Source organism: Clytia hemisphaerica, unplaced genomic scaffold (genome assembly GCF_902728285.1).
Source record: "Clytia hemisphaerica strain Z4C2 unplaced genomic scaffold, Clytia hemisphaerica genome assembly, whole genome shotgun sequence".
Classification (NCBI taxonomy): Eukaryota; Metazoa; Cnidaria; class Hydrozoa; order Leptothecata; family Clytiidae; genus Clytia; species Clytia hemisphaerica.
The window spans coordinates 1,396,201-1,421,132 of NW_027103994.1; the positions used below are offsets into that span (position 1 = coordinate 1,396,201).

Here is a 24,932-nt window from a genome sequence, read left to right on the forward strand (position 1 = left end):
ATATCCTATGCCGAGGATACTGGATTTTGGGAAAAATACAGGTTAGGATACTACAGAATACGAATACATACGTATACAGACAGATGCATACCCGTATGCACGTTTTGTATTCGTATGCATACGATATCAATATCCGTGTAGTAAATCCCGAGGATTCCTATATGAAGGGTCGGATTCTTACGAATATTGAGAAAAATATCCGTCAATATTCACAACTACACACCAATATAACGAGTATTTGACAGTACATATTGGAGGATATTTAGGGGAAATTCTGAAAGGAAAAATAGAAAATATCCGAACTTGTCTACTCGAGAATCCAAAATATCTTTTAATTTGACACTAGTTGTTTTTTCTCATAATTGTGGAAAGACTGGTCGAAAGAAATGCTTCTAAAATTTCTTAGGCTTTTTGTCGTTTGAAAGTAAAAAGAGAACAAAATGCATATTCATAGTTATGTTATTTTTAAGAATAAATGTGTACTACAAAATTTCAACTTATGCTTGGGAAAAAATAAAAACAAAAATTTAGAAAAATAACATTGGAAAAAAATTGAAACAATAAATATGATAAAAAATCCGATGTTTTTTATGACAAAAATATTTCCAAAAATAAAAGTGGACAAAACTCTTTACAAAAAAATACTCTTTATAATTCTTTACAGACTTTCAAGATAAAAATTAGAAAAGTTATTTAAAGGTTTAAAATTCTGCTCAAACATTTAAAACAATATAAATCGCTTGATTCTCGGTTGGAATCTGGTAATACTTGTACGGCAAATAAAATCCAAACTCATCTCTATCTTGATCAAAAGCGGTAGTCCTTGTGACTTCATTACAGACTTTAAGATATTCCATGAAAAAAGTTCCTTTCCTCTAACTGGTATACTTTTTGTCTGATGCCGTTGACATAACTAGTTTTGTTGATCATATAAATCTGATTGTATGTTCGGGCAAACGTTTCATTTCATTGACCAGATTCTCTTGGCACTTATGTTCCATCCTTCTGTTGGTCATTACAATGCTAAAAAATACAGAAAATCAATTTGACTTGCAATCTTGGAACTAGTTCCTTTTAAATCTTTAAGAGTGACATAATGGAAAAACTTGGAACTGCTGGAGAAGTAGGCCAAGCATAAATTATTCATATGAAAAGGCCATTGGAAAAGTAGGGAAGTATCCTCTGGAAGGAAAAGAAGGACACACCAGATTCTTGACAACCTCTATGCCCGAAAACTGAATGTTTGAAAGATAACATAGTCTGACAGGTTCACCAGGATCAATGCAACAATGTTTAAATGAAAACATAAGAATAAAACAAATATAACATACAAACCTATGTCATGTTGCATGTATGGAATTTCATTTGATGGGTGAAGTTTTTCTAGACGATTCGGTTAACTTTGTTTGTGATGTCTACTCTGTCCTCGGTCCTGCTGCACCTGAAAATGTGCGAAGTTTGTTATAATTTTCTGATTATGTACCATCAGAACTGGTAACTTACAGTGGAGGGAAACTCTGAAGTGCCTGGCCTGACTAAAGCAGCAAAATTTCAAAACCAAATGTAAGAATATGTTTGACGTGCCAGGACGTGCGATCGTTTTTGGCAAGTTACTTGTCAACCGGTGAATTGCCGATAAGTGTCATTGGATAGTAAAAACTCTTGCAAAATCATGATATTTCAAGAAAACCAAATGTAAGGATACTTTTCACATGCGATCATTTTTGGCAAGTTACTTGTCAAACGGTGAATCGCCAGTAAATAAATAGTGTCATTGGATAGTAAAAAATCTTGCAAAATCATGATATTTCAAGAAAACCAAATGTAAGATTTAAGAATACTTTCACATGCGATCATTTTTGGCAAGTTACTTGTCAAACGGTGAATCGCCAGTAAATAAATAGTGTCATTGGATAGTAAAAAATCTTGCAAAATCATGATTTCAAGAAAACCAAAGGTAAGAATATGTTTCACATGCGATCATTTTTTGGAAGTTACTTGTCAAACGGTGAATCGCCGGTAAATACATGGTGTCATTGGATAGTAAAAAATCATGCAAAATCATAATTTCAAGATGGTGGAAGTTTAGATCTTTGTCAAACTTAGACTTTTTAAAAGCTGTAATCAAAACTTTATTGGAAAATTCAACGTACCATGTGTGTCTTGGTGTCTTTGGCTTTATTGCTTCTTCTCCAATCTTGAAATCAATTAAATACTTGTGATCTCCTAAAAAGAAGGTAGATTTAAGATTGAAAGGCACCCAATCTCTTAAATAAAAAATACATCCAATGGCAATATTATAATTTTACAGTCACACTGAAACCAAGTCAGAAGATGAAAATGAGAATTGTATCTATCGCCGATCACAGCCTGCTTCACAAAATAAAAATGTACAATCCACTTCACACTATGTCAGGAGACACTAATGTCAATTTTGCAGACAGAGTATTATAAATCTGAAAATACAAAGATTTCTACAAAATAAGCCTAAAAAATATCTCAACTTTGAGATTGCCATCAACTGATCGAGTGGATTTCGTCTAAAAGTATATAAAAGCTAACGAGCATACGTCTGTAGCCCTTCAAGTTCAACTCACCTATTTAGTTTGAGTGAAAGTGTAACACAAATTCCACACCAACATCCGAAAATATCTTTGTGATCAACACAGTAAATTTCTTGAAATCACTTCTAATGATAATTGAAGTCATTAGGATTCATCTCAAATAATTATTCATCACTAATTGTGCGAAAATTATATGAATTTCTTCGAAAGTCGAGCACTGATGTTGTAAAGTTTCAGCCGACAGTGTTTTGAAGTCTGACATATTGATTTCAACTTTTTACCTCGATAACCCCAATCATACAAAGAAATTGCCTCCAAACGCCAAGCAACTTCGTTTGAATTATCAAGACGCCAACCGGTTGCGGTCCTTGACGCTCAGTGGCCTTTGACGCCAGAAAGACTAGGGCCCCCACCGCCGCGAAGAATTATAAAAAAGCAAAGTAAGGGGCTGTGTGCGAGTTTGAACTTTCTTCCTCTGAAGCAATCTTTTTCGTACAATTACAAAATGGAAAATGCTATATTTTTTGAAAACTAGGCCTCTGATACTCAGGATGAAAGTCACTGGGATCTTGGATGATATACGGGGTTATGTCTCAAAAACCGAAGGGGTTTAATACATTAAAAACCTAAAAGGCTGTACTGGAAGCTTATTTAATGGGTTTACTTGCATTAGTCCTATACCTCGTAGATCACTCCAAGGTCCTCCAATGCAAAAGGCTCGACTGGTTTAAGTCGGTTGAAGAGAGGCAGGAACATTGAGTTTCAAGCCCGAAGGGCTAGAGGTCAATTTCTAACCTTTCTCAGGCAAGAAAAATTGAAGCCTTAAAATATGCGCCGTATTTTTGATGACGGATTGAATCTAGCAATTCCTTTGTTTTCGAGTGATATATTTTTCGAAATTAAGCGGTAAATTTTAGTTTCAATCTGTCATTTGTGTAAAAACCAGGCGGGTCGCTCAAGGCCGCGCAACTTTGGTAGGATTTGTTGGCTTCAAATCCTACCAAAGAGATTGACCTCTAGCCCTTCGGGCTTGAAACTCAATGGGCAGGAAGCGAGAAATTTTCAAGGTTTTTAGCTGACAATGCTTTTTCATATGATATTGATATACATCACTCAAATGCAACCACTATATAGTTGTTGAGTGTTGGGTCTTTGCAAAATTATATGCAGTGATCATGCATACAATGAAAATTTAAGCCGAATTAGGCGTTTTTAGAATAGCTAAAGCGTGAATCTACGTTGCTGGCCAAAACTAGCGTTTAAATTTTCGCCGTGAATTTTGAATTTCCCCCGTACCATTTACTAATTTGATCTTGAAAAGTACGGGCGTATTTTGAAAATCACTGGCAACATTATATTGCAGCGTTTCACGGTGTAGAATAGCAAGAAAGTTGAGAATAGGTGATCTCACCCGGTAACGTCACTGCAACATTTTTCAAATTTAATTTTACCTGGTAAGAACTATCCGCATTATTTCAAATATTGAACCGTAAAAGCTACCAGTGCATTATTTCGATTTCTCCGTGAAGTACGTCATAAAATTTTCCATGAAAACTATCAGTGCAGTTTCCCCTTTTATGAAATGATCCGTGAAAACAATCCGTGAATTTCCACGCTCTACAAAAAAGGGTGTAAAAATGCCATTTTCACCGCGAATTCACCCAAAAAGTCTTTTCCTTTCCATCGGAGGATGTGCGCGAACATGGTTTTGCACCGACGAGAGAAAATTTCGATTTTGACTTTTTAACAAATGGCTAAAAACGCTTGTTTTGTTCTACATAGATTCTGTATGTGCGCTATTTTTAGCAAGGAAATTTCGATCCACGAAATTCTTTTTAAAAAGTAAGGACTTGCCTTATAATATTAGACACTGTTGATACTGTCGATCATGCTGTCAATTAGTGATGATTATTATAAACAACGTCGATATAAAGACTCAATTTGAGATTAACAAAAATCAGGCAGATGGGGCTAAAATATCGGGTTTTGGGTGAGTATGAAAAATCGGGCAAAATATTTTAAGACAGAGGATTAAAAAGTCGGATGAAATTTCTACAGGGGCGTTGAAAGTCGGCTGACAATTTTTCGGAAAGTTTTAGTCACTAGACCAAATTATTTGCTACTTACACCCTTTTTCCTATGATGCATTTTCAACAAAATAAGATGTGCTGCAATACGGGAAAGTTTGTCGAATCTTCAAACATTACAAGCGGTTTTAAAAGTTCCGTTTGATATTAATTATCGGAATTAATATATGCGATAAATTATAGAATTTTTTCTCTAGTAACATCCTTTAGAAGCAACTTTATCCAGAAACAACAGTCTCGATTTTAGAAACAAAATACTCCCGAGTCAACGTCCTCGCGATGCAACATTCTCCCAAGGCAAAATTCTTTATCCAGAAGCAGTATTCTCAATACACGTTTTTTTTTTTATAAGGAACCTTAACTTTGCTCTGAGCCTGGAGTTCCTAATTTTTCCAGAGAATTTCAGCCTCAAAGTTCCTTATCGAGTTCCTTATTACATAGGAAATTTTGAACTTTTTGCCCCTTGAAAGATCAAAATTTGGTCAAATTAGTCCCAATAAGGTACATTATTTTCAAATCCACTTATTCTCAGCCTGAGCAGTTCCTTAACAATTCCTTATTTTTTGAACCATTCTCAGCCTCGAGTTCCTTATAAACGTGTTCCTTATAAAAAAAAAAACGTGTAAACAACAACATTCTTTCGAGCCAACTTCAAGGGCTCTTCCGAAAAAAATTTTTACATGGGGTATTGACGAACTTTTTTCACTAACCCCCTGGAAATTATGAATAACAAATTATCCCTGGAAATCAGGGGCAGACCCCTCTGGAAAGTCAAAGTTCTTGAAAAGGGGGCGCGGCTAGTAAATAATTATTGATGTCAGCTAATGAAGCTAATCTGAAAAAGAAATGAAATTCCCTTGGAAAATCAAGGTTTAAAAATGGAATAGCGCAATTTTCTCAAGACAAAATATCCTCCAGAAACAAATACCTCCCAATGCAACTTTCTCCATTAACAATAACATTCTCCACCGAAGTATTTTTCCAAAAGCAATATTCTCCAGAAAAAATGTTCTCTCGAGGCAACTTTCTCCAGAAGCAACATTCTCCCGAAGCAAGGTTCTCCCGAGCCAAGTTTCTCCAGAAGCAACATTCTCCCGAAGCAAGGTTCTCCCGAAGCAAGGTTCTCCCGAGGCAACTTTCTCCAGAAGCAACATTCTCCCGAAGCAAGGTTCTCCCGAGGCAACTTTCTCCAGAAGCAACATTCTCCCGAAGCAAGGTTTTATCGCGAATATGCATGTAAATGTGAATTGGATATTCTTCTTAAACTGTATCCAAGGTATTCTGACGGATATTCATAAAGTATACATAAGTATCCTCGATGTAAAACAATATACATTCTAAAGATTCTAGTACATACTAGTATCCGTGCGTATACTCAGGTAAATATATTAATTGGTTAAGTATCCGTACGTATCTACTGTAACGGATACTTATTAATGGATATTTTTACGGATATTCATGCATACGCAAAAAAATCCATATTTTAATACTACAGGATATTCGACCTTTTCACGCTGTGTTGAGTGATATATCAGATAGAGATTATCAACATGCTGTGAAGGTATATGATGCGTTAGAATGTAGAGATTTGGGGGATTTTCATGATTGTTATTTATGGAGCGATGTTTTGTTATTAGCAGATGTTTTTGAAAATTTTCGAGATACATGTCAAGAAAAATATGGGTTAGATCCAGCTCATTTTTATTCTGCGCCAGGTTTGGCTTGGATAGCAGCTTTGAAACTTACTGGAGTTCAACTTGAATTATTGACTGACAAAGACATGCTGTTGATGTTTGAGAAAGGTATTCGAGGAGGACTATGTCAAGTGATGATGCATTATGCTCAAGCAAATAATAAATATATGAGAAAACAGTATAATGAAAGAGAAGAGTCATCATATATGATGTATGTCGATGCGAATAATTTATACGGTTGGGCAATGTCTAAAAAGTTGCCAACAGGTGGTTTTGAATGGGTGGAAGATCCTGATAGCATAGATGTTTTGAATCATAAAAGTGATGACGATGATATTGGATATGTATTAGAAGTGGATGTTGAATATCCCAAGAAGTTAAGCAAGCAACATAATGAGCTTCCATTTTTACCTGAGAAGATGAAATTTGGAAAAGTTGAAAAATTGGCATGTAATTTGTTTGATAAGCAACGATATGTAGTTCATATAGATTTTTTAAAACAGGCTATGGAACATGGAATAGTATTAAAAAAGGTATATAGAGCAATTTCATTTCAACAAGAAGCCTGGCTGGAACCATATATTAGCTTTAATACAAAGATGCGCGGACAAGCTAAAAATGATTTTGAGAAAGATTTTTTTAAGCTTATGAATAATAGCATGTTTGGTAAAACAATGGAGAATGTTCGTGAACATAAGAATATCAAGTTAGTTAATAGCGAAAGAAAGCGCAAAATGTATGCTTCTAAGGTAAATTATAAGAGTACTGTGCGCTTTAGGGAGCGTCTCCAAATATTGTTTCAATTTTTTCGTTTCAAATTGTTTCATGAAACGAATTAAAACGAAGCTCAAACGAAGTTCAAACGAAGCTCAAACGAAATGCATAATTAGCTCTAATTTAGAGATAATTATCTAATATTATCTCTAAGTTTTTTCTATTTCGTTTCATTTCGTTTAGAGAAATTTCTCAATTAAAATTTTGTGAAACGGATAGGACAAAGAGTTCATGTTTAATTTCACAAAAGCATAATACTTTATTTTCAACAGAAAGATTTGGTTGAAGATAAATCCAAATTAAAGTCTGCTTTCGTATTTTATGATGTAGACTTTTCTGAAATATGTTTTTCTTATTGTTCGGGGCTATCTTAACAGGGATATAATTAGTGCAACAATTTTAACAGGTCTTGACGGTGTTACCGAATTTGTAATTAATTACCAACTCAGGTGTAATTAACTAAGGTATTCCCGTATGAATTATATTCAAGTAATTTGCAAAGTGTTTCGGGTTGCTATGTCGGAAAGTATGATCTTCTTGATCCTCCTTTCGCAGCCTTCTATCATAATTTTTATTTTTTATCAGAACCAGGTTTAAAAGAATTCTTAAATCGAGGGCAAAAGATATTAGAAAACTTGTTAAGCTTGAAAGCAAGAAACTTCAGAAACTGAATCCCTTTAAACATCGAAAAAAATATTACGCATTTTGAGGAAGTAAGAACTATCTATTGTTGCAGTAACAAAATCAGACTATTGCTAAAAGTTCTAAAAAGCTTTGGATGACATGGAAATTATATGAAATTCAGAGAAAAAAATTATTTCGTTTCACCATTCGTTTCAAAATATTCTCTTTTTTTCAGTTCAATTATCTTGTTTTTTTAAGTAATTAAAGTTAATCAGACATCATTATCTGAAACGAAGTCGAAACGAAGTCGAAACGAAAGCTAAACGAAACATAAACGAAGCATTCGTTTCATTTTCGTTTAAAAATGAAACAATATTTGGAGACGCTCCCTTACCGAAAGGTTTGTGGCCATGAACATGAGGCGGAATAAGGTCATTATGAATAAGCCAGTATATCTTGGTTCGGCGATTCTAGATTTGAGTAAGATTGTAATGTATGAATTTCATTATGATTAAGCCAAAATATGAAAGAGCAGCAAAGTTAATGTACATGGATACAGATTCGTTTGTTTATCATGTTAAGACAGAAGATATTTATAGAGATATTGCTGGAGATGTAGAAAATAGATTTGACACAAGCAATTATTTTAAAGTTGATGATCAGAATAACGCTAAATATCGGCCACTTGAGGTAGGAAAAAATAAGAAAGTGTTAGGTAAAATGAAAGATGAACTTGGTGGTAAAATCATGACAGAATTTGTAGCTCTTAGACCAAAAATGTATGCGTATCAGAAGCTTGATGGAGGAGTTGATAAAAAGTGCAAAGGTACGAAAAAGTGTGTAGTGAAGAAAAGAATTTCATTTGAAGACTATAAAAATGTGTATGAAACAGGAAAAATTCAATATAGAACACAGCAGCGTTTTGTTAGTGAAAAGCATCGAGTTTATACACAGTCTGTGCGAAAAGTAGCGTTAAGCGCAGACGATGATAAAAGAATACAAGATGGGAATCAAACGTGGGCTTATGGAACTTCAGTCGGTATAATATGTAGAGATGAGTTAGAAGTTAAAGCTTGGCATCCTGATCGTGCATACGATTGGTGTTTTGATGAGGATCAGAAACGAGAAGTTTTGACCATAGTTAACATAAAATAAAACAAGAAATAAACAAAGAAATTATAGCGAAAGTGAGTCGAACAGTTTTTGCAAAACAAACAGCTCAGTTTTGCAAAAAAAAAAGCATCTTCAAATATTTAGCAAACCATAGCAACGAAAAAACAACAATGTTTACTGAACCATAGCAACAGTTGATTGAATAGAGAGAGAAAAAAAATTGTAGGAAGATGGAAAAACCCATGTGACATTTTTACAAACCACAAGCGAAAAACAAAGCAAAACTGTTTTGATGTAATAATTGAGCGAATATAGAGCAATTTGGTGGTAAAAATCAGATTCTAGAGTGGTGTATGGCTCTCTTCACCTCGATAAAAATCCACCCCTGGGGCGCTTAGTAGACTGGCCTACACCCACGAAATGACTGCGCCCCAGGTAGTAATCAGCGAACCAAACGGCCTCTGAAAGTTGTCACAAAAAGTGGCTTCGTTAATGCGTAGTAAGTTCAAGATTTCAAAAAGCTGTCGAGTCAGTTCAAAACTCAAAAAATGAGCGGACAAAGTGTCGGAAAGATGGCGCCATCGACAACGCTTGGGAAATTGTGTAAGAGTTCACATCAAAAACTCAAAAACAGACGGAGATTGTGTAAGAGTTCACATCAAAACTCAACTGTCGGAGATTGTGTAGAGTTCACATCAAAACTCAAAAAAAATGACTGGATCCAGTCAAAGGGAAAAAGGGGCTGATGTAAGTCCGCACTCTCGAAAGCTGGGCTGAAAGTATAAAATGGGTCAACGCAGCAATGTGAACCTGGCGATAGCCTAGAGTTGTGTGGCATCGAGATAAAAACCTACGGGTTCTCTGAAATCAGAGTTTTTTGTTTTTTAAACGAATAAATAAAAATGATATTAGAATTATGCTTAATTTTTCCCTTATATTTAGTGATATTTGTAATTTTTTATCGATTTCGCAATATAATAAAGATCATGAGTGATATTGATGAAATTTTATGTGTTGAAAATGATAATTCTGAAGAGGTCCCAGTTTCTAATAATAAGTGAGATTTTTTAATTCAACTTATAAATCAAGGCAAAGCTAATAAACTTACTGGAAAGACACCGTGGACTATACCAAGAATTCAAAAAGCTTCGGACTTGGTAATAGAAAACTTGCACAATAAGTATCATCAAAATGAGACAAAACATAAGGCCGAGAAAACAGGAAAAGCCGTCTCTGCTCACGCTATAAATTTGTATTCGAAGAGTGTTTCTAGATTTTTAAAGATAAACAATGTAGATCAGCTTCGCAAAGATATTGATGAGGATCCGATTATAAAGGAAAGTATGGCGGATTTAGGGGCTTCACTTTTTAGGGTGTTTGGTGCATATTTAACGCCTGTTCTAATTGCAGCGCAAACAGCGAATCATGTTGAAGGTTTTGTAAAAACTGAAAAAGTGATGTTAGTTGAGGATAAAATTGAGAATAAAAAAAATGATGGCTGATAATGAAATTTACACGTGTGATCATTGCTGAGATAGATTTTTTGGATTTACAATTAATCCACATGATGAGTGGGATTTTGATCATATAATACAGCTTGATGGGGTAACTTGTAAAAGTTGTTATTTGAATATTACCGCGACAAAGTATGGGCTATCGAAGACTTTGAGAACTGGTAATTTTTGTGTGTGTCATAATACACAAAAAATCTCCTATAATAAATGAATACTGACAAGAAACTAAGTGAGATCTACTATCAGACAGGAAATTTATGGATAGGTAGAAAAGCTGAAAAAATGTTAAAAAAAGAGTCTGGACTTTCCTTAAAAATTGTGAGACTTTGGCTTGCACGTCAAGCTCTTTGGCAAATTCATTTATCTCGGCCTAAAAAGATAGAGTATGCCCATTTTGACGTAACAAAACCAAACAAAATTCACCAGGCTGACTTGTTATATTTACCTCATGACAAGGTATATCAAAATACGTATAAATACGCTTTAAATGTCATTGACATCGCTTCAGGATATGCAGCGAGTAGACCTTACCGCACGAAAAAGGCGAAGGAAGTCGCGGAAATGTTTAAAGACATTTATAGGAAAGGATCTTTAAAATTTCCGGAAGAACTCCATGTTGACTCAGGAACTGAATTTAAGGGTGAAGTTTTAAAGCTGATGAAAGAAAACAACGTTCCTGTGAAAAGTGTGGTTACAAAATATCATCACAGTTTTACCGCTTTTGTAGAGAATTTTAATAAGCTATTAGCTATGATGTTGTTTAAACCTCAAGACGCGCAAGAGTTGCGTAGTGGGAAAGATTCGAAAATTTGGGTGAAGAATTTGATGAAGTTTGTGACAAAATTGAATAACAGGAAGCTAAAACGCACTAAAATGACACCTAGCAAAGCTATCAAGTTAGAGGATGTAGAGTTGAAAATAAAGCCGTATGAACCGGAAGATGTTGCTCCTGTTGATGGTTTGTATCGATATTTACTCGAGCCTGGAGAGGAAAATAGCGACACTAAAAGGCGTGCAACTGATAATAATTGGTCAAGAAAGACGTTTAGGTTAGATCGAGTTATAGAAAATCCTGGTCAGCGCGTTTTGTATTATCTTGCAGACGGGCCTGATAGAGCTTTTGTACGAGAGGAATTGATGTTAATACCTGAAGGTACCGAGTTGCCTCCAGAAAGCGTGCAAAAATGGTAAAATGCTTAAATGCTTATTTTTAAAAAAAGCAAGGATAAGTATCTCTGAAAAATTGGTTTTTAAATTTTGAAAAAATATTTTAAATATTTTTTTCAAAAAAGTTTTTTGACCCATTTTCATACGCAAGAAATGGGTCAAAGCATAAGAAGTAAAATGGGAAACTGTTTATCCAGATATCCGATGAAAAATGAAGTGGGTAGTTTTTGCTTTATAGGAAGTAAAGGTTCATCTTTACAGAAAGGGCACAACGCAGAAGAAAAGGCTCGATCTTTAGGGTCTTACCCAATAAATGAAAACACTATTTTGACGCCTGTTAACGATAGATTTCCGGCTCAGGCTTTTGATTTAGAGGTTAAGAAAATTAGAGGCTTTAAACTACCAAAAAACATTTCCTGTGTTAGCGGAACAAAATTGTAAATCAAATTGTCTGCTTCGAATAAAGACTTGTGTCTTAAGCGAATTATGACTCTAGTGTCTAAAATCTTATATGACACATGTCATTTAAGATATTTCTGCTTTCTTTATTCATGATTTTTGTCTCTTTCCAATGACTTTGTAAGTTAAAACACCGAGAGCGATAGTTCCCATTCCGATTGCGACAAAGGCAAGCTCACCATTTTTCTGTTTTGTAGACGGATTATAATAGTCGCTAAATTTGGGCTCTTTCAAAGGTGAAAGTCTATTTCCAGTTACTTCATAGTACAATTTTCCAGCTTTATCAAGGTCAGAAAATGTTTGCTCGGCATGTTTCTGTTGACGTAACGTTTTGTTGATGTAGTCAAACCTTTTTTGACGTCTCTGTGAATATTCTTCACGATCTCGAGTAAACTGTTCCATAGCGAGATTGTGACGCTTTCGTTCTCCATCATCTCCTGTTATATATTTTGTTACTATATTTGTCATTGCAGAGGCTCCCGCAAAAGCGAAAGCTGTTCCTATGATCGTTACCATTTATTTGACCAGATTTTTGAACTTTTTGTTTCTGTTACTTAACAAAAATTACAGAAAAAAATTTATTGCGATGCTTGCCATTTATCTTAGTTCATTTTGACCATTTGTAAATTTTTGCTCAAGTGCTTATATTTCAAATAAGCAAGAATAAGAATCCTCAAAAAATTCATTTTGAAATTTGAAAAAAATATTTTCAATTTTTTTTCAAAAAAACGTTTTTGTGTTTCTTATTTAAGCGGTATTTCATGGCTTAAAGGGATACCAGCTTTTATCCTTAACTTGATCGTTTATTAAATCTCCAGCTGCTGCAATACCAAGCATTTCTCCAAAACTCTGAAAAGTCACTTTTTTACCGCTGAAATAATCAATTCCAATCTTTAAACCAGCGATAACTGCCCCGACACCTAAATTTTTCATGATTTCTTTTTTATCAATCTTAGAAGACATGTTTATTATAAGGTATTTAACGAACTAATTCATCTTAAAAAAATCGTCGTCGTCAGAAATTTTGGGTTTTGTCGGTGGGATAGGAGGCGGAGTTTTTTCAGGGATGGTTTTATTGTTCCAGAAATATAATATTGCTATTCCTGCGACTAAAACGATTCCTGCTCCGCTATAATAGTAATGTTTACTTGATAGGTAACTTGGAGCTTTTTCATCACTTGATTTTTCACTTGGATTATCTTGAGTCTTGTTCTTAAGCAAGTTTCCCTTGTTCTTACGATTCCATTCTGCAAGTTGTTTGCCAGCTTTAACTCGACCTTCACTTTTTTTCTTAGTTACAACTTGTATTTCTTGGTTTTCTTTATCCATTTATTTTAAGAGAGAACTTTGAACATTCTCGGATGTTCTAGCTTGACATAGAGACAGGCATGTTTTTCACGTTTGAGCTGCTCTTTGACTTTATTCAAATCTTCGGAGTTCATCAAATTTGTTTCTTCATCCATCATTTTCATGTCTGATTTTTCGCTAGGATACCAGACAAAAAGCTGCTTTTTTTGACGTCGTAAATTTTTAGGGATTGCTGTGTAACTTTGAGTAAGAAGCCAGAGGCTATGCATTTTATGTCTTCCTGAGATAGCCAGTTCAAGCAACGGTTGACGCTTTTTATCCAACGTTTCGTCAGCTATCATATCATCTACGATAAACAGTGTTTCCTCGTTTGCAAATAACTTGGATAATTTTTCAATCAACTCAAAAAGATTTGATTTTGGTTCAAACACAAAAACGTAATTATCCTTCCATATCCACGATCTTTCAAGATAAGTTCGATTCCATCGGGTTGTCGGACAGAGGATGACGATGTTTTCAAAGTGATAGACCAGCGTCCGTGTTCGATAATTCTTTCACTTCGTAGGGCACCCCTTAGATCAGGGCAAATTTTTGATATTTTGTTCATTCAAGTGTGTAGATCTCACAGACAAAATTTGCCTCTAAAATTCCCTGCAGTTTTTTAGTAATTTAGCCCCAAAGTTCACTATTTTTCTCGATTGGGTTCGATTAAGCTCGATTGTCGATTTTATCGCATTCTTTGTTTTGATCCGGCGTTACAAAAAGACGAACAGACTTTCGACTGTATTTTGCCGTATTCTGAAGCGTTCTGCAAATTAGCGTTCTGCAAAAAGTCGCAAAATCGAAAGCGAAACCGAGTAAACAAAAATCTAGTAAAATGGCGAACAGACAGACAGTTGTACTTTGATATTGGTGTTCCTTTGATATTATTATGGAGGAATGTTTGATTCACTTTGTTAATAAAGACCGAGAAAACTGTTCAAAAAAGAAATTTACTGAAAAAACATACAAAAATGTAATTTCTAAACGTCAAAAGTGGTTGGATTTGGCTGGGGACAAACATCAAGCTATCGAAGTTGCCCAGCATATTGCAGGTCTAGGAACACAGTTTGACCAGTCTAAAAATTTATCGTACCACTTGCAATGTTACCAAGACTTTACTAACTCTTCTAAACTTGAACGTGCTAGTAACTCTGTAAAGAGGAAGAGAAAAGAGGAAGAGAAATTACGTCCAAGAAAATCGACAAGACTCAATCTGCAACAACAGCCCAAACCAACAAATGAACAAACAAATGAAGTATCATCTTGTTCAAGAACAAATGCTGATGTGTTGCCCAAAATATGCGTTATCTGTGATAGAGTTGATCACTTTTATACCGATAGAATTGATTCGAAACGAAAACATCAAGGCCTTACGAAATCTGAAAGCCTGCATGGGGCATTATTAAAAGAGGCAGCATCTATGAAGAAAGATGAATCGATGATTGTCAAACTGGGTTTGAAGGATGCTGTTGCGAGAGAAGTTCACTATCATAGGAAGTGTCATGCAAAATACACTGAATGTACGAGGAATGCAAAACAGAAAGTTGCAAGTTCTACAAACAGTAATCCAACCAAAATACCAGACTATGATACTTCATTTGATTATTTTTGTGAGCGAATAATTAGCAAAAAGATTATTGATCAGCATCGTGTTTACCGCCTGACTGCCTTATTGAAGACATTCATCTTTATTGTTAAACAACGGCAACAAGTTGACATTCCAGACTATCAGTCAAAAAAATTGAAATCCCGCTTGGTTAAAAGGTTCCAAAATTTGATTTTTTATCAACCAGAGGATCAAACTCTCAGTGAACTTGTTTTTGATGGAAATAATCCAACCGGTATTATAGCTGACAAAGAACTTGCAGAAGAATTCTATGATTCTCAAGCATCGCAGTCCTCACAAGATGAAGATTCACAACATGAATCTGATGACAACTCTATTGATAATTCTGATGTCGATTTTGATTCAGATTTGGATTCAGATGATGATGTGGAAGATGATAATCTCAGCCCACGTCTGGCGATCGAAAAGTCTTCCTATCACAACTTTATCGTAGAAATGCGTAATGTTTTAAAAGAAGCACCTGGTGTGTTAGGCTGGCCTCCACAAACTGATACATTCACCCTAGATGAGTACAAAGGAATGATACCAGCGGCATTATTTAATTTTCTATCCCTTCTACTTGGTTACTCAGAAAACTTTTTCACTGATGATGATAAGCATCTAAACTATTCAGAGAAAAATGCTCTGAAAGTCTATTCCATCGCACATGATTTGATATATGCCCATTCTAAAGGACGTAAACAAACATTGAAATCACTTGCTTTGTCAACTGCAATCAAACAGATCTCAGGCTCAACCCAGGCAGTTGACTTGTTGAATGGCTTTGGCCATTGTTGCTCTTCTTCCACATTGAGAGGATTTGAAACTGCCTTAGCTACAGTAAACACAAACACAGGAGCACCAGTACCAGAGAGGGTTCGCAAGCGGTTATTTTCCACGTTGATATATGATAATGCTGATTTCCCAGAAGAAACCTTGACAGGGGCTGGTAAGTAATTTAAAATTTGAACAATTTTATGCATACTTCATTCAAATTTTGCACTGTTTGTGAACATCAAAGTCTATAGTTTAATGTAAACTAGTTTTTTCTAAATTAAGTGATCAGATTTCATTAAAATTCTAACTTAAAGAACTTATTAATAAGGGACAACATTTATGTGTAAATTAAATTTTGCAATCTGATTTTTCGTTATTCAAGTACACGCTTTTTTTATAAGAATTATTTTTTCTTATTTTTCTATTGTTCTAAACAATAGGCTTATTGTTCTAACTCCGAAATCTCACCCTGATATTCTTATAGAAGTTATTCTTATAAAAAAATGTGTACCTGTTCCTGAATTTCAAGAAGACGATGTATGTCTGTTGTATTCTACCAACAAAGTGAGTCTCTTTGCTCCTGGATAGTAGGTTGATAGCTGTTTGTTCTTTTTTAGGTACCACACATGTAGCACATGGTATATGTATCCAGAAGGAAATCAACACTTATAATGTCACACAACCCATAGCACAAGTCAGCAAGCGTCTTAGATCTTTTGATGCCACAACTGAAAATCTGCCTGATTTTTATCTTGGAAAAAAGGAATCGCCTTCTTTATCAGATCATGCTGACCTCATTTCATTGGATTTTGAAAAGTGTCCTATTCAGGAAAAATTCAGGAACATTGATCTTGCTTTCAATTTGGTTAAATTTGTAGCTGAGCCAGTCGAGGAGCTACTTCCTGGTTGGACTGGTTTCAAAACAATGAGAGCCAACTTCAGTGATCATCATCATCATCCTTCGACCGTTAGGTCGGAAATACCGAGTATCTCTCTCTCCACAGCTCACGGTCTGACATAACTGTTTTCAGTTCTTCTAACTCGAGCCCTGTTTCCCGCCTCAAATTGTCGAGGAAAGTTCGCTTCCTTGAGCGTCTAGGACCAGTAGGGCACCACAATAAGATATCTGAAATGATTTCAGATTTTGCTCTGAAACAATGGCCGGAGAAAGTTAACCGCCTGGAAAAAAGAACAGAAGAGATTCTAGGAAGACCTTGGTAGATTTGGGCGAGGTTGGGATGATCTCTCCAATCAAGATTTTGAACCCTTTTTAGGAGATTGGTATAACACCCATCAAGACTTTTCTCCATAGATTTTGTCATGGTCCAGGTTTCAGAACCATAAAGAAGAATGGGCTCCACAAGACACTTGAAAATTTTCAGCTTGAGGTTATTGTCAAGATCACATTGCCAGATTTTGTTGAGCTTGTTACAAGCTTTCCACGCAAGTGCTTTCCTGGTTTTAAAGTCGCTATTAGAACTGTTGATAAGAGAGCCTAAGTAGTTGAAATCGATTACTTTTTTAATGTCAACACCTTTCAAAGAAAATAAAGGGAGAAAGTTTTCAGAGGAGCAAAGATATTCTGTTTTTTTCTCGTTACAGTAAAGACCGACCTGACTTGCTGCAGTTTCTAAAGAATGGAGTAGAATTTCGAGATTTTGAATACTTTCTGCAACAAGTGCGAGGTCATCAGCAAAATCCAGATCAGTCACAAACAAGCCAGGATCGCGTGTGCCCTGGGGCGTTTTAATTTGAATTCCCTTTTTGTTAAAAGTATCAACAGAAATTCTTAAAACATAATCCAAAACAACTATAAAAAGAAAAGGAGCAAGAGTGTCTCCTTGAAGAACTCCTGCTTGAATATTAAAAATATCTGTATCCCCATCAGGTGATACAACCTTTGCTTTGGAAGAAGTATACAATGCTTGAATAGCATTTATAATTTTCTCAGGGATACCATAGAGACCTAGAATTTGAAACATTTTTTCTCGACTGATCGAGTCGAAGGCCTTTTTGAAATCAACAAAACATATAAAAGCATCTTTATTGAGTTTCCTCATTTCTTCCAGAATTCGTCTGATAGATAAAATTTGAGAGAGTGTGCTCCTGCCCTTCCGGAAACCGTTTTGGTTTCTCCTAAGGAGGGGGTCAAGAATAGGAACAATACGGTTAAATAAAAGTTTGTTATAAATTTTTGCGGCAATTGGCATCAAGGTGATACCTCTGTAGTTTGAGGCTAAGGTCAGATCACCTTTTTTGGGAACTGGAATAATACCCCCTGTTAACCATGCAGAAGGTGGCACAAAATCGTTAAATGTATGGTTACAAAACTCTAGAAGGAGGTCAAGAAAAATAGGGTCTTTCCATAAAACTGTGGGTATATTGTCTAGACCGGAAGATTTATTGATAGAAAAAGATTTTAAAGCTATTTTAAGTTCATCTTTAGTAAAAGACTCTGTTGAAATGTGTAAGAGATCAAAAACTTGGTTCAGAGGAAGTTGGTCAGGTCCGAGAAGTGGGGGATTTCCAAGCAGTGACTTAAAATGAGCAAGCCAATGCTCTTTTCTTTTCTCTGGAGATCCTCCTTTGAGCTGGATCGATGGATGATCCTTGCGCCCTGACAGTTCATTGATTGTCTTCCAAGCAGCTGAGTGTTGATTGGAAAAATGAAGATGTGAAATAGAGTCAATTTTACCTTGAATAAAAGATGCTTCAGCTGTTAAATAAGCTTCATCTAAATATTTTTGGGCGTCAGCAAGGCGTTTTGAGCTTCTTCTGGTTGCGTGAGATAGGTGCCTTGCTTTGACTTTATCGTATTCATTGCGTGCTGCGATGACAAGATCATTTTCAGACAGATGTGTTCTTTTGGTTTTAACTTTTTTGGGCAAAAGAGAGAGACAGACATGTTCATTTGCGTCGACCAAAGTTTGGTATTTCTCTTCAATATTGTGATCGGGACGAGAGAGGAGGTCAAATCTATTTTTCACTTCAACCGCATAAATAGAGCGAAGATTAGAACTTGTATAAACTTGTTGCCAATCAATAGATTTCAGAGGGTTGGGTTTACACTTTTTAGAAGATCTCAAACTTAGACAAATGTGTGCAGAAACGACTCTGTGGTCTGAACCAACAGAAGAAAAAGAAAAATATGATTGAGCATTTCTGACACTGTTTTTCCATTTATTTCGGACAAGGACATAGTCTATTTGGGATTTAGTTCCAGAGGGATGTTGGAAAGTCCAGAGCTTATTCGTATTTTTCATAAAAAGTGTATTTGTAGCAACAAGCTGATGTTGTAACATAAAATCAAAGAGTTTATTACCATTTCTATTTGTCGATTTATGGTATGAAAATTTTACATTATCATTCCCTAACTGGGCATTAAAGTCGCCAGCTAATATAAGAAAGTTATGTGCAGGAATAGAAAGGATAGTTTGAGAAAGAATGGAATAGAAACTATCGACATCAACCTGTTCAGAGACATTAGTTGGACTGTAACAAGCTACAAAGGTTGTTTTAGGGTTGCTATTAAATTCGGCAACAATAATTCGATTTGAAATTTTACGGAGAGATAAAAGATTTTCTGCTGCTCTAGAAGAGAGTAGCATACCAATACCCCCGATTGTTGTTCCCTGGGAATTTTTCCATGCTGAGGCGGTTACAAGCTTGTTTTTACCAAGATTTGAGTGGAGGAACTCAATGTCTTTGTGTAGAAATCTATGCTCTTGAATACTGAGCACATCAATTTGGAATTTGGAAAAACACGAAAGAAGCTCTTGTTTTCTACTAACAAGAGATAGAGAGCGCACGTTGAAAGTGCTAAAAATGGCTGGATGTTTGCAAACTAGTAGTCTTTGTGTTTTAGGTTTTGTTACAGACTCAATCCTATCACCGTCAGCTCTCTCTGGTGAGTTTGGAGAAGACGGTTCATTGGTTTCGCGGGAAACAAGGTTTAAGTTTGAAACTGAGAAAGCAGGGGCTTTAACCCTGGTGCTGTTTAAAGAGTTATTCATGGTATTTCTTTCGATAGCTAAATGTTTCTAATGCTCCGCGCCACTGGATACATCATAGGGAGAATGACAGTAAATACTGTCTAAAGAGGTCAACCACCCCATGAGGCAAAAATAAAACACTGCAAGAAGCCAACCTATGCAGAGTGTGCAGTACCCAACTAACTTGGGCAAAATCCCTTTAGCCTGGAGGCCAAACGGACAGATAGGAGAACCATACTAACGGTTTCTTGTTAAATGCTTCTACCACTATTCACTTTACCTGCAACTTCAGTGATAATAAGAGTGAACCAGTTTCATCAATCACTTATTTGCCAGCCATCAATGCACCAGTAACAGAAAACTCCACCATCAATGCTATACTACAGAATGGTGTTGACATTGCAAACCATCTGGAATTGGAATCTGTTGTCATGGTGTTTGATGAAGCTGTCTATGCAAAAATTCAACTCATTAGATGGAAAAATGAAATTTACCAAAAGAAAATCGTTGCCAGGCTAGGTGATTTCCATATGATCATGTCTTATCTTTCTTCAATCGCAAAGATCTATCGATATGCTGGACTGCAGGTACGATTGATGGTTTATTTAACTTTTATGTCTTGCACTTTTATGATGATGTCCAAAATGTTTATAAAATTGTAGCTTGATGCACTTTAGGGTTTTTGATGTAACCTTTACATAGGGGACCACCCTTTCCCTTTGAGGGTCAGATAAGATGACATTAAATAAGTAAATGTAATTGTATTACTTTTCATTTTAAGGACGTTTTCATCGAATCAGATGTTGTTGCAGAGGGAGCTATTAAGGGAGTGATGAATGGTAGAAAGTACAATCGTGCAATGAGAGCCCATAAAGCTATGTATGAAGCACTGCATAGATTACGGTTTCGAGCATACCTTTCCAGTATGAGTTTTGAAGAAGAACAAATTGTTGTAGACGTTATCAAGTCAGTATCATGCTACGTGGAAGACGAAGACTATGACATCTACCTTGGGTCTGAAGAATTGACAAATATCACTAACAGGTAAATTATAACTTTGCTCTGTTTTAGAACCTCGCGAATTCGCTCAAAGGGTATCTTATTAAACATGAACAAATGCTACAATGTCTTATTAATATGATCAAGATTTGTGAGGTGTGAAACTTCTAGTGAATATCTTTTTAAATTGCTGCTTTGAAAGTAAACGTGATTGGAAAACTGTGTCTAATTTGCTAAACTTTCCTTCCAACTTTTCCTTTGTAGGTATGAACAGTTTGTAACAAAGAAAAATGAAGAATCAGAACTATTTGCATTTTGGAGCAATTATATTGATATGGTCGAGATTTTACTTCTACATGTGAGAACCACCAGAACCAGCAACTGGGATTTGCATCTGTCAGCAGTCAAATCTATGCTGCCTTGGTTTTTCGTTACAAATCATCCAAACTACGCTCGATATGGCTCTTGTTATTGGGTAGAAATGCATTGCTTGGAAAAAACCCATAACAGTAAGTCTTTAAAATTCTTTAAATTTTTGTAGATTACTGATTACTGTTAATAACAACCATCATATAAAAACTATATCAAATACAATTTTAATGGACAGAGATTATTGTCGCTAATTATCTTTAAGGATTTTGTTTTCATTTCGTCTCTAGCTGGGCAAGCTCTCTTCAGACCCAGACTCCTTCAAAACTGACTTCACAATGGTATTTATCATCCTAGGTATTTACAAAGAAATTGCTAGCAATTGGACTGTCAAACGTCAAAATGAATATGGATTTGCCAATGTTGCATGCGATCAGACAATAGAACAAACCTTTAATAGGAGCTCAAAAATCAAAGGTGGTATTGTGGGGATAACCAAGAAGCCTGGAGCCGTTGCCCGTTGGATTTCATCTCAAGCAGACAGAGCATGGATAAAAGAAGCTGCAGAATCATTTGCTGGACGCGAAGTTCATAAAAGGTAATAATGGCACTATTTTTTTTTAAAAAACCTATTTTGGGGTATATCAATTACAAATATTTTAGAAGTTCCTCGATTGTTCTACCAAGCAATCACTGTTCTATCCAAAGTATGATTACTAAGAAGGTTCTTGTTATAGTTCACTTTGAAAGGTTTAATTAAACTTCTAAAACTCAGCCAACTTCAAAGTAAGGTTTGGATATAGGTCTAATGATAATCTTCAATGTCATTTATTCAGAAAGCGGAAAGATCTTGACAAGCCAAGAATGGGCAAGGACGAACACGCTGTCTTATCTTTAATGGCAACGATGGAAAACAAAGTGGATCCTTTCACATTTGGTAACGAACTCATTCATATCGCCAACGGGGGGGTTGCATCGTCTTCCTTGGCCTCTCACATGAAGGAAATGAAGAAAACTGGTGAAAAGAGAGCTAAAGATTTTATCAATAACAATATCTTAGCAGCGACTCCAGACATCCATAGTAAGATTGAAAACTCCGGGGTCAAATTCTTCACACGTGATGGATCTTCCGAAGCAAAATCAAAAAACGGAGAAATCATAGCATTGAAGGACACCAAGAATCTATTCGCTAAGCTTTTGCTCTTAGCTCAATCTCGAAACGTGGACATGAAAGATGTTCTTCAACACTCCCTCCGACCTTTCCCTATGCCCCTTGCTACAATTGATGGTAACATCATGAAAACCGTCAAAAGTAAGCTGTTGGAATCCCTAGAAAAACCAGTCGGAGAACAAGCTTTGGTGACAAGTGTTCCAGCAGGCTCAACATTGATCTTAGATGCCATGGCTATCGTTCAATCCATAAGATCTACTCCGAAAACCTTTGGAGAGCTTTCAAGAAGCATCTTCAAAACATTGATGTCGTTATCAACTACATTTACTGCTAACCGTATTGACTTCGTTGGTGACCGGTATCCCAAAGAGAGCATCAAAGGGTTGGAACGTGCAAAGCGTGCATCAAGTGGCTCTCAGCTTTACAAAATCATCAATTCAACCCAACCAGTTCCAAGGCAATGGAAAAAGTTCCTTTCACGTGGCGAGAACAAGGAGGAGCTCCTGTCCTTTCTTCGGAAACATTGGTCCACCTTCTATCCAACTGCATTCAAATCAAAAACAGTTCTAATTACAGATGGTTCAAAATGCTTTTCTATGGTACCTGGAATAGAAAAGCTCGACGTCCAGCAGGTCAATGAACTGTCATCAGACCACGAAGAAGCAGATAGCAGAATGCTCCTTCACTATCACCACGCCAAATCGTCAGCATCAAACATTGTGATCAGAAGTCCTGATACTGATGTTTTTATCATAGCCATCCACGCTTCTTTCCAGTCAGTGTCGACTAATTTGTTCTTTGCTACTGGCACATCTAACAGTCAACGGATTATTGATTTGAGCAAAGTGAGAGATCATTGGGGAGAACTGATTTGCAAAAGTTTGATTGGCTTTCATGCATTTACTGGTAAGAAACATTGTTTTTCTGCAGCTGTCTGTTTTCTTAAGGAAGAGTAAAAGCAAAGTAAAATTCCAAATTCATTCATTTTCACCTGGGATTTAAAGTTCCAAAAAATAGACAAAAAGGTAGAGCTTGAGTATGAAACTCATGCTCGACCTTCATGATCAATTTTTTTATGAACTATTACTAGAGTAATGAACTTATTCATTCTTAAATGCTTTTCTCTTTTTTTTTCAGGATGCGATTCGGTTAGTTCTTTTCACGGCAAAGGTAAGAAGAAAGCACTTTCATGTGCCATCAAAGAAGGAAGCGATCATCTTACCAAAGTGTTTTCCAAGCTTGGCGAAACACTCACAGTATCGGACGACCTTTTTGCATCCATTCAAAAATTTGTTTGCTCCTTATACGGAAAAGAGTCAATGGCATCGGTGAATGATTTGCGTTACGTTTTATTCAAAAGTGGGAAGTTCGAGGAGGAGTTTTTACCGCCAACCAGCGATGTTCTTTTCCTACATTCATTACGAGCAAATTTTCAAGCCTTCATTTGGAAGCACGCCAACATCGCTTTCCTTTATCTACCAAGTTTTACTGAACATGGTTGGTTAAGAAATGACGGGAACATTGTTATCAATTGGATGGACAAACCAATTGCACCTGATAGTGTTTTGAATTTCATCAAGTGTAAGTGCACTACAGGCTGCAAGAATAATCGTTGTTCGTGTGTAAAAGCACTCTTAAAGTGCACAGATTTGTGTGGTTGCATAGATTGTCAAGATAAGAAAGATGGTGATGCATCCGATCAGGAATCAGATGTTAGCGACAGAGAGATCACCTTTGCTGACTCTGACTCTGAAGAGAGTGACATTGAGGAAGAACTTTGATTTGACATTTCGATTTTTCAACTATATTATCTTTTTACCCAGCTTTTTCGTTTAATTTGCCCCCCTTTCAAATGATGTAGATAATGAGTTATTTCCATACCTTGGGGAACTTTTAGGCTTCGTTTTGTTATATACTATGTTCCTTTTTTATAAAACCTTAGTTTTCCTAGATATTCAGCCGAACCTATCTCTTAATTTGTTTTTTACGGTTGTAGTTCTTATGACGTCATCATTGATTTTATGACATACGATATTTGACTTTTTAGTATAGTATCCAGACGGCATTACTTTATGAACATTAATGAACCTTGTGTATAGCCACTGAGTATCATTTCTGCAAAATCTCATACTACGCATATTATACATCAAAAGATTGATCTTTTATTCTGTGCTCCCCTTTTAACAAATAGTCGAACGTGCGCAACGCACTGGGCTCAACTTCAGTGGCTTCAAATTATTCATAGGCCCAATTGTTGACCCCCAAATATTCACTCAATGGACAATAAGTGTGCCAAATTTCAGCCAAATCCGACCATTTTTGAACCCTGTGGGCTGCCCTAAAGTTTAAGCCTCGTTTTGGGGAAAAACTCGTGCCCAGGCCCCAAAAATCAAATTTTTTGAAAAATCAAAAAAACTCCCCCAGATATTCACCCAAAGAACAAGTGTACCAAATTTCAGCCAAATCCGAAAATTTTTAAAGTCTCCAGGCTGCCCTAAAGTTTTAGCCTCGTTTTGGGGAAAAACTCGTGCCCAGGCCCCAAAAATCAAATTTTTTGAAAAATGAAAAAATATCCCCCAGATATTCACCCAAAGAACAAGTGTACCAAATTTCAGCCAAATCCGAAAATTTTTAAAGTCTCCAGGCTGCCCCAAAGTTTTGGGACATACTAA

General features: G+C 35.9%; 1 protein-coding gene and 1 long non-coding RNA gene across 2 annotated transcripts; one reads left to right on the top strand and one right to left on the bottom strand.

The window, feature by feature from the left end:
* Positions 1–445: 445 nt before the first annotated feature.
* On the bottom strand, positions 446–3,275 carry LOC136811268 (uncharacterized). Its single transcript, XR_010847218.1, has 4 exons — positions 2,598–3,275; positions 2,154–2,226; positions 1,336–1,441; positions 446–1,023 (listed from the first exon to the last, which is right to left on the bottom strand). It is a non-coding gene; the product is annotated as an uncharacterized lncRNA (long non-coding RNA).
* Positions 3,276–21,953: 18,678 nt separating this feature from the next.
* LOC136811294 (uncharacterized) lies at positions 21,954–24,132 on the top strand. Its single transcript, XM_067067911.1, has 2 exons — positions 21,954–23,166; positions 23,398–24,132. The coding sequence occupies exons 1-2, from the start codon at positions 21,954–21,956 to the stop codon at positions 24,039–24,041; spliced, it is 1,857 nt and encodes a 618-aa protein (XP_066924012.1). The 3' UTR covers positions 24,042–24,132.
* The last annotated feature ends 800 nt before the right edge of the window (positions 24,133–24,932 follow it).